The sequence below is a fragment of the Columba livia genome, chromosome 16 (assembly GCF_036013475.1).
Source record: "Columba livia isolate bColLiv1 breed racing homer chromosome 16, bColLiv1.pat.W.v2, whole genome shotgun sequence".
Lineage (NCBI taxonomy): Eukaryota > Metazoa > Chordata > Aves > Columbiformes > Columbidae > Columba > Columba livia.
The window spans coordinates 5,742,907-5,752,330 of NC_088617.1; the positions used below are offsets into that span (position 1 = coordinate 5,742,907).

Below are 9,424 nucleotides of genomic sequence, written 5' to 3' on the forward strand. Positions count from 1 at the left end.
AACATGAGCTCTGCCCATGGGCTCCTGGTCCCCAGGGTGGGTTGGGGCCAGCACAGAGGGGAGGATGTCAGCCTGGGAGGCTGCCTGGGTGCCTGTGAGATGTGGCTCTTCCATGGCCATTGTCTCTAGCAGGCACCAGCAGCACCAGACCTGCTGGGCTGCTCTGTCCTTGTTTTCCTGCCCTGTACCTGAGCACTACTGCCAGCCACGGTGCTGCCCTTTGGAGCCATAGCTGTGTGTGCATCTGTAGGTGTTTGTTGTGCAGCTGCCCAGCAGCCTGCAAGGGCCCCTGGCTGAAACATGGAGGAAGGCAGAGCAGGTCCGAGAGCCCTGAGCTCTCCAGACACCCATGCTCTGCTCCTGTCTCCCCAGGCCTCAAGGGGGCCGTGGCGCCATGGGGACAGCCCCAGACTGTGCTTGAGCAATAGCTGCATTTCACAAGCTCCTGATCAGGGATGTTGCCTCTGGCAACCAGGACTTCCCTGGATGCAGCATGAGATCTGCCTGCATCAGCTGCCGAGGGCTTCCTGTGCCCGCTCCTGCCAGCTCCCTGATGGGAAATGGAAGTAGCTTAAATGTTTTGCTCTGCAGCCAGGGAGGGTCCGGCTGGGGCTGTGGGCTGCTGCCTCTCCTGCCTGGCTGCACCCGGCTCCAGCTGCTGTGAGCAAAAGCGCTGGGACATCAGGGCTCCAGGAGTTTTGCGCCTGGGGCTTGTTCCTGGTGTGCTGGACATCCCCTCCACACAGGGCTGCTCTGTGGCAGAATCTGGTGCCAGGGCTGGAGGTGCAGGCCACCCCGTGATTCAGGTGCCCTGATGCAACCCCAGTGCAGGCAGCTGCCCCATGGGTGCAGGGGACCCGGGGTCTGCCCATATGGGGTGAGAAACCATAATTTGCTTTCTTTAGCCCTGACTGTGTCGCAAGGCTGCTCTGCAGCGATGGTGCCGTGGGATGTGGGTGTGCCGTGCCATTGGCGCGGGTGCCAGCAGTGCTGAGGTCCGGGGCAGTGGCCCAGCAGGAAGCCCTGGGGCTGCGGGGACGCCCCGCCACAGCTGGTCTGCACAGCCGCCTCACCGCGGTTCCCGTTTTGGCAGGGATATAAAGGCGGTGCGGAAGGACAGACTGGCAGTGGCACCGTGGGGCAGCCAGGATGCGAGCGCAGAGCCTGGTAGTGGCATGTGGGGCACTGGCCCTGTGCCTGGCACTCACCGGCGCCACCAACCCCGGCTTCGTGGTCAGGATCACCCAGGCAGGCCTGGACTATGGTGGGTTTGGCCTCTGCTTTCTCTCTTTGCAGGTGGCTGAGGGGCAGAGCTGGGTGCTTGCTCACAGAGTGCAGAGTCCTGGGGCAGACAGGGGACCTTCGGCCATGGGTGCCGAATGCACCATCGCCCAGGGGTCCCTGCAGATGCACCCGCCTGCCCATACCACCCCTCCTGGAGCACTGTGGGGTGTGTGGCCCCACGGGGTCTCGGGGGCTCTGCCTCGGCAGGTGGTGGATGCGCAGGGCTGGTGTGTCCTGTGGTCACAGCACATGTGAGGCAGCCAAGCTGTGAGCCCCACTGGAGCTGTGGGGGGGAGCTGCAGGGGGCAGTGATGGAAGTGGATATGCCCCATGCTGGGTTATTGAGGCAGGCAGAGCACGGTTATGGATGGGAATACACTGCGAGAGAAACGGATCATTTACCCGGCAGCTCTGCCAGCCGTGCGGGAGGGAAGGACGTGTCTCCCCAGAGGGATGCAGGGCTGCAGCACCCATCGGTGCCGTGCTGCTCCCTGGGTGGTGTGCTCCAGCCAGCTTTGCCTGCAGTGCTGGGACCTCCCGCACCCTCGCAGGGTGCCCAGCCCAGAACTGGCACCTCTGCTCCCTTTCTGTGCCTCCTGGACACCACCTGCCCCTGGGGCTTGCAAGCAGATGTCAGGCAGCATTCCCTGTGTGCTCACAGGGGCTCTGTGCACCCAGATTAGCTCTAAAGGTGGCCTGGGCAGTGGGAAGCAGCCCTGGTACCAGCGGGTGGTGGTGATGCTCTCCCCCTGCCCTTGCAGCCCACCAGCATGCGATCGCCATCCTGGAGAAGGAGCTGGCCCGGCTGAAGCTGCCGGACATCTCGGGTGATTTTCGTTTCCTGGGGAAGGTGTACTATCAGATCTCCAAGTGAGTCCTGCCCGTGCTCTGGCCCAGCTCCTCGCTGCCCCATTTCACCTCTCGCTCCTGCTGTGTGGGGTTTGGATCTGCTGTGCGTGGCTGCGGGGACAATGTTTCCCAAGGCGCCGCTCTGCTCTGCGTGTCCCTGCCAGGCACAGCTGTGCCACAGCAGGACAGGAGCTGAGGATGCTGCTGGCACGGTGGCCCCACGCCCTCCCTCCCCAGCTGTGTGCCCACCGGTGAGGCACCCCTGTAATGTGACTTATGTCTTATTTTTCATTTATTTATTTTTAGTTTGGACCTTCGCACTTTCCACTTGCCACACTCGCAAATTTCCCTGGTCCCCAACGTGGGCCTGCAGGTCTCCATCTCCAATGCCTTCGCCGAGCTGAACGGGAACTGGCGGGTGAAGTACGGATTAATGTATGTGCCCAGCTCCCTCCACCCTGCTCAGGGGTTTTGCTCTGTGTCCTCCTCTCTGGGTCTGGACATGTTTTTTCTCCTCTCTGTCTCCCCGGTACCTGGGCAGCTGTTGCTTCGCTCTCTCCAGAAGTGCTGACATGTCTTTCCCACAGCTGGTGTGTTCCCAATGCACATCTGGGAGCCCCTCACCCCGGGGTACCCCCTGGCCCCAGGGGAGCCCCAGGTCTCCCTCTGTGCTGGGAGCCCTTGGCGCTGGGCAGGCAGCGTTTATCACACTTGCAAGTGGCTGGGGAGCAATGTGGACACCACCTCCCCTCTTGTGGCACCTGGGGTGTGAGGGACCATCCCTCCCACTCACACTGGGGCCACCTTCCCAAGCCCCCGCAGAGACAGAGCTGAGCCAGGACTGGGGTGGGCAGAGGTCATTGCCACTTGTAAAGCCACTGAGATGGTTAAAACAGGGTGGGAGGCAATAACAAGGTGGATGATGAAGGAGCTGTGCATTAACTCTCCTTCTTCTCTTCCATCTCCCACACTTGCTCTCAGTCCTCTCCATCTAAAGGTGACTTCTCCTCATTTATGTTCCAGTGCAATTTAGTTTCCCTGAGTTTGAAAGCCTTGCTAGTCTCCTCTGGGTGCTCACTACAAGGAACAGCCTGAGTTAATTAAAGATGTCCCAAAGCTCTGGCTGGTTTGGATTTGATCAGGACTCACTGGTGAGAAACGTCACTTTCTTGTGCTCCTCTCCCTGCAGCCGGTCCAGTGGTTCATTTAACCTGAAGGTGGAGAACGTCTATATCAGAATCAACCTGAGGCTGGGCAGTGACAGCTCTGGGAAACCCACCGTTGACACGTCCAGCTGCAGCACCCGCATCTCCAAAGTCCGCGTACGCTTCTTGGGCAAGCTGTCGTACGTATTCACTGTGCAGGGCTAGAAATGCCACATGTGGCCCCTCTGCCGCGGGAACTGGCTCCCAGACCCCAGAGCAGGGATAAGATGCTGGCACATCTGTGGTCCCTGGGAGGCAACCCATCCTGCCCACTCACACATCCCAGACAGCTACTCTGGGCTCTGGCGATGTCCTTCTCGTCCGGAGAGGCAGCTAAATGGACTTGAACCTGGCCTGATTTGTCCTGCTGTGGCCAGACACCAAACTGGTGCAGGAATGGTGGTCCCCAGTGTCCAGAATTGCTAGTGTCTCCTTTTCCCAATACATAACCTTGCAGCAGCCCCTGGGCTCAGGGACTCCTCTCTGACTTTCTCTGCAGGTTGGTTTACAACCTCTTCAAAAAGGCTGTTGAGTCCAGACTGCGTAAGGCCCTGGAGGGGAAGGTATGTGAGCGGGGCAGTGCTCGGGTTCTCCTGGTGGCTTCAGCCCTTGCTGGTAGTTGATGTGAGAGGTCAGAGCACATGGAGGGATTGCACTGGAGCAGGACACTTAGGTGTGTTTGTGCTGCCCAGTTGGTGAAAACGGGCATCGCTGACTGCTGTCTCCATAGTATCGTGTGGTTTAGGCTGAATTTGAAACCTGCAGCCTTTGCCAAAGCTCAGTGTAATTGGTTACTAATTAACAAAGCCTTTTCTTTCCATGTGGTCAGTTAATTAGATCTTAACACCTCAGCCAAACTGACTAACAGAGGAAGCCCGCTTGGAGCTGTCCTTTAACCAGCCACACTCCCATGTGCTTTGGGGAGTGCTGGGTGGAAACCCTCATTTCTGGAGCTCAGATATTTGCTGTCTTGTTTTAATGGTGTGTCGGGGGGGTCTGGTCCTGTACCCCCACACAAAAGCCTACATGCAGGGGACCTGCAGCAAGACATGGCAACAAGCTGTTCACAGTAATTAGAACAAGGCTGCCTGGCAGGCAGTGCAGCCTCCCTGGATGTGAACCTTGCTCAGGAAGGAGCAGCTGGAGAAGAGGCAAATCCCGCTCTCACAGCACATCCTCCTGCCCGGGCACCATTCCCGGTGCTGTGTCCAGGCTTCCCAAGGCCGCGGCAGCAGATGGGCTGGCAGCAGGACCTAAGCTGGGGCTCACACGCCTTTTCTGCTGTTTTACCTCCTGGAAGAGAGTAGTCCTGGGGCTCCAAGGAGACCGTGGGCTGCCCTGGGCTCCTCCTCCAGGCCCTTTTGCCCAACACATGTTTCTTGATGTCCTTCTCCATGTGTGAGAGTGAGGGGTGATGGGCAGGAGAGGGCAGGGGCTGGGACAGCATCGCACCGGGGCTGCCTCCTGCTCCTGCTGCACCAGCCTGGACGGCCCCTGTGCCCCCAGTGCAGGGGAGCCTGTCACAGGGAGATCCTGGTCACTGGGAGGTCTTGGTCATAGAATCATAGAATGTCCTGAGTTGGAAGGGATTTTTATTTAAGCAGGTTTTTGCAAGGAATAAAACCAGCACTGAGCAGCAAAGCCGAGAGTGCAGCTGAGGCTTCAACCCAGTGGGGTGAACCACTCATGCTGGCAGAACTGCCCTCGCTCAACCTCACTGCCTCTATTGCTCGCAGGTCTGTGACAACGTGGCCAAGGCCGTGCGGAATGAGCTCCAGCCTTATGCCCGGACCCTGCCAGGTACCAGACGGCACCGCACGGGGTTTCAGGAGCATTCCTTCCCAGCCGTGAGGACAGTGCTTTGTCTCATGCCCGCTCCCCATTTCCTTGTACTTCTGCACCCATGCTGGGAGCTGGGAAAGCTGTACAAGCAGCGACTTATCACCATGCACCTGTTCAGCCGTGCATGCAGCCACCAAAGCGCTGTGCCCCAGAGCTGGAGGGAGCACAGGCTGTTGTACTCAAGGGACCCCCAACCACTCCTGTGCTCCAGAGTTAGTCCATGTGGCTGAAAAATTGAGTTAGGAGGGAAATGGGATTTTTGCTTCTCAACAGAAGCGCACACACACACGAAGCTGGGACTGAACAGGTGCATCGGGCAGCCCAGGCGCAGCTCTGCCCTGGATGCCAGCAGAGGCACCTGTTCCCGGTGTCCCCGTGCCACCTCCCCTCACTGATCTATCTGTCCTGTGTCTTATAGTCACAGCCAGGATAGATTCCATGACTGGCATCGATTACGCCTTGGTGGCATCCCCAACTGCTACCGCCCGCTCCCTGGACACGGGCCTGAAGGTGAGAGGCTGCACTGGGGAACCTCGAGCTGGCTGATGCCATCACTGCAGGTGGGTGGGAACGGGCTCAGGTACCTCCTGCTTCACTCCTCTTGCTCCTCCTAGGGCGAGTTCTTCTCCCTGGCCCACCGCGCCACTGTCCCTTTCCCTCCACTGCCGCTGGGCCTCCCCCCGGATCACGAACGCATGGTTTACTTTGGAGCCTCCAGCTACTTCTTCAACACTGCCAGCTTTGCCTACCACAGTGCCGGGGCACTGGTCTTTGAGATCTCGGACTCCATGGTGAGCAGTGGCTGGGATGGGGCTGACCCTGCGCCCCTGGGCAGTGGGTTCCATTTGCAGGGGAGCTCAGTGGCAGCCTGTGGACTCGAGGTGTTCCCCTGGCTCCCCCGACAAGCTGCCTGAGCCTGAGAGCTGGGGGCTGTGTGATGGGGGCACGGCAGCGGGGGGCTGATCCCACCACAGCTCAGCCACTCTGCGTCATCCCAGTGTGACCATCCCATCCCTGCAGATCCCAGGAGGTGCTGACTTCCGCCTGAACACCTCCACCTTCTCAGCCTTCATTCCTCAGGTGAGTGGTCCTGACCCCTGCAGCTCCTGCTCTTTGCACAGGGGTTTGCTCCGTGCATGGTGCTCTCCCCGAGGCGCAGGGGTTTGTGCTGCTGTCTCCATCCTCTCCCCGCTCCTCTGCAGCTGGAGACGATGTACCCAAAGCTGCCGATGAAGTTCAGGCTCTCCACCCGCTCCGCTCCGTTCCTGAGCATTGGACCTGGGGGGTTCTCGCTGCAGCCTGTGGTGGATGTGCAGGCATACGCCGTCCTCCCCGATGCCACCCTGGCTCCCCTCTTCCTCCTCAGCCTGGTGAGTTGGGCTCAGCCTGCGGCACTCCAATTGTTGGGCTCGTTCCTGCTCCTCAGCAGTGCTGAAACAGCAGCTGGAGCTGTGTACCCTCCTCCTACTGCGCTTAGTGATGCTGAGCCATTGCTGGGAGCTCTGCCACAAGAGGGGCTGCTCACAGTCCAAAACCAGCCTTGCCGTGGGGTGTCCCCAACAGGAAAACACCCAAGCTGACCAGTGCCAGGTTTAACTGTATAAACCTGCCCCGGCTGGTCTGGGCTGGGGTGAGGGGGTGAGCACTGCCAGAGCTCTGCATTCTCCCCCTAGACAACCAACGTCTCTGCCGTTGTGGATGTGACATCTGGGCACATTGTTGGGAGCCTGACTGTGGGCAGGTACAGAGGGGAAGCAGTGCTGGGGGGCTGGGGAGGCTTCTGCTCTGAGCTCCTGGGGACAGAGGTGAGGTGGGGAGGTCCCAGAGTTGGGGACAGGATACAGAGGGGATGAGCTGGGCTGGAGAGAGCGGGAGTCCCCCAGCCATCGACAGGTGGCACCAAGGTGGGACTCGCTCTCCCTGTGGGGACAGTCATGATAGCATCACCTCTATCTCTGTGCAGGATTAAACTCTCTCTGAAGCAGTCAGATGTCGGTGCTTTCCAGGTAAGCCATCCTTGCCCATGACCATGGAGGTGAGAGCCTGCTGGGGACCAAGGAGGGGGCTCATTCCCCTGCCCCTGACACAGGGCCTGGGGCTACACCCAGGACCCTGCGCTTGACCCCACAGACCCCTCAGCCTGTGGGGCTGGGGAAGGTGCAGGACCAGCTGCTGCTACGTCTCACTGCTGCTCTTCCTACCACACCAGCATGGCCAGACAGAGCCGCTGCTGTCTGGAGACCTGTGTGCCCGTCCCAGCTCCTCTCTATCTTCCTTTTCCTAATTATCCTCCAGTGCCCTGTCATCTGCTCTCCCGCAGACTAAAGCTCTTTTTCTTGCCCCTTTCTCTGCCCCCAGGTGCGAACGCTGCAGTCTATCATGAATATCGTGGCTTCCAAAATCCTGCTCCCACGTGTCAATGGTGAGAACCTGCTGGGGGGAATGGGGGTGCTGGAGAAGTCGCTGGCCAGGTTGTTCCATCTGAGCAGGCCCAGCTAACTAATTAAATCCCTGTTGTCAAGTCTGCTGGGTGGGTAAAGCTGCAGTGAGGGCAGGAGAAAGCAGAAAAGGTGCCTTGCGAAGGCTGTGGGCAGCAGCATGCAGGAGCCTTTCGGTGCTGTGACATTCATTCAGCAGTGAACACAATGGAAAAACTCATCCTGCTGCACATCCTAATGTGTTCCAGACCCTCACCCCCACTCACTGCTTCCTGTGACTCCCTGCACATGCAGCCAGGGTGGTGTTGGTGGCTGCCAGGGGCCTGGCGGGGGGGGACCATGGCACAGCATGCAGCCCCCAGCCCTTCTGTGGAGCTCAGGAGGGGTTTAGGGATTTCCTCTGCCTCCCTCGGGAGCAGTGTGGGTGAAGAAAGCGACGGGGAAAGGAGGTGGTTGCTTGCTTTGCATGGCCTGTGCTTTCCCTTGCTCCCCTTCCATCCCATCACATCCATGTGTGTTGTCTTTTCCAGCCAGGTTAGGGGAGGGCTTCCCGCTGCCGCTGCCCGACAGGATCCAGCTCTCCAACATCCTGGTGCGGTTTCACCAGGTGAGTGAGGGCAGCACCTGGCCAGAGCCTGTCCTGCCGCACTGAGCCCCCGCCTGCCGCTCAGTGTGAGGAGCCTGTTCCCCTGCCCACACTGGGCTCAAGAAGATGCTCAGCTGGGATCCTGGCAGCACAGCTGCACACCAGAGCCCTGCTTCTCCCCTCTGCATGGGCCAGGTCTGGGTTCTGCTTCTCCCCTCTGCATGGGCTGGGTCCGGGTTCTGCACCCCCTGAGTGGCACCACATCTTCCCCCAGTTCTTAAACCCATGGCCTGAGTTTCCCACAATGTTTTTTATAGCAGCACACAGAGCTCTGCAGCAGCATTGTCCTCCAGCCCCTGTGTTCCCTGGGCAGGATGCTGCCTGTGAGAGCAGAGCAGCTGCAGCTGGACACATCTCTCTGCAGCGGGACCAGCACCGCAGCCGGGCTGGGAGCAGGAGCCCGGCCGGGGCCTGGGAGCAGAGAAAGCTGCTGTTGTGGGCAGCCCTGGAGAAGCCCCAGAGGGTCTCACTATGGGGATGCTGAGCATTTATGGAAGGGTGGGGCTGTGAAATGGTTTGGGAACATCCCAGGGCAAAGTTCATCAGCAGGGCTGGCAGAACCCCCTGTGCCTGCCCTTCCTGCCTGAGATGTGGTGGGTGCTGGGGGCCACAGCCACCCAGGCCAGGCACAGCCCCATTCTTTCTCTTTTTCCCCCAGAATTTCCTGCTGCTGGGAGCAGATGTGCAGTTTCAGCCCCAGATCGGGAGATAAGGTGACAAGAGAGACCTCGAGCACCAAAACTGCCCCGTCACCCCTTCCCTTCCCTCGGCCCCACCACTGGAGCTGAAGTGCCTGGTTCTGCCGCAATGTCCCTCGCTGCCCGGATGGCAGCCGGGGACAGCAGCACCGGCCCCCCTGGAGCTGAACTCCCCCAGCCCGGGTTCACCCAGCACTGCTGGGGGGGCCCCGGACCCCAAGCCCCCCAGTCCCCTCCTCTCCCGCCTCTGCCGTGTCGGAGGCAGCTGATGGCAATAAAGGCGGCCGGTGGGGGCTGTGGTTGTGTGTGACCATCATCTCCGTGTTATGCTTCCCGGACCCTTCGCACCGGCCCGGAGGCGGCCGCAGGCGCCGAGAAACGCCTGTTTCGGTTATTTTTATCCCTGCGGTCGTGGCAAAGCACCACACACATGTTTTCCTCGTTATTTCTCTTTTCCGCCGC

The 9,424-nt window shown here is 59.9% G+C and overlaps 1 protein-coding gene across 2 annotated transcripts; it reads left to right on the top strand.

Moving 5' to 3' along the window:
- Positions 1–1,061: 1,061 nt before the first annotated feature.
- LOC102095375 (bactericidal permeability increasing protein) lies at positions 1,062–9,278 on the top strand. Of its 2 annotated transcripts, none has more exons than XM_005499522.3 (15): positions 1,062–1,264; positions 2,046–2,154; positions 2,440–2,568; positions 3,323–3,478; positions 3,838–3,901; positions 5,075–5,138; positions 5,599–5,690; positions 5,795–5,971; positions 6,201–6,260; positions 6,383–6,550; positions 6,854–6,921; positions 7,144–7,186; positions 7,539–7,602; positions 8,149–8,225; positions 8,923–9,278. In XM_005499522.3, the coding sequence occupies exons 1-15, from the start codon at positions 1,150–1,152 to the stop codon at positions 8,974–8,976; spliced, it is 1,440 nt and encodes a 479-aa protein (XP_005499579.2). In that variant the 5' UTR covers positions 1,062–1,149; the 3' UTR covers positions 8,977–9,278. The 2 variants fall into 2 exon arrangements, with proteins under 2 accessions (XP_005499579.2, XP_005499580.2); XM_005499523.3 differs by having other exon boundaries at positions 2,440–2,556.
- The last annotated feature ends 146 nt before the right edge of the window (positions 9,279–9,424 follow it).

What these genes read in the sequence shown, in the direction of transcription:
- LOC102095375 (XM_005499522.3), top strand. Translation starts at nt 1,150, where the DNA reads ATGCGAGCGCAGAGCCTGGTAGTGGCATGTGGGGCACTGGCCCTGTGC. An exon ending in TTATGCCCGGACCCTGCCAG is followed by an intron (nt 5,139 to 5,598) that starts GTACCAGACGGC and finishes TGTGTCTTATAG; the next exon opens with TCACAGCCAGGATAGATTCC. An exon ending in CCCTGGACACGGGCCTGAAG is followed by an intron (nt 5,691 to 5,794) that starts GTGAGAGGCTGC and finishes TGCTCCTCCTAG; the next exon opens with GGCGAGTTCTTCTCCCTGGC.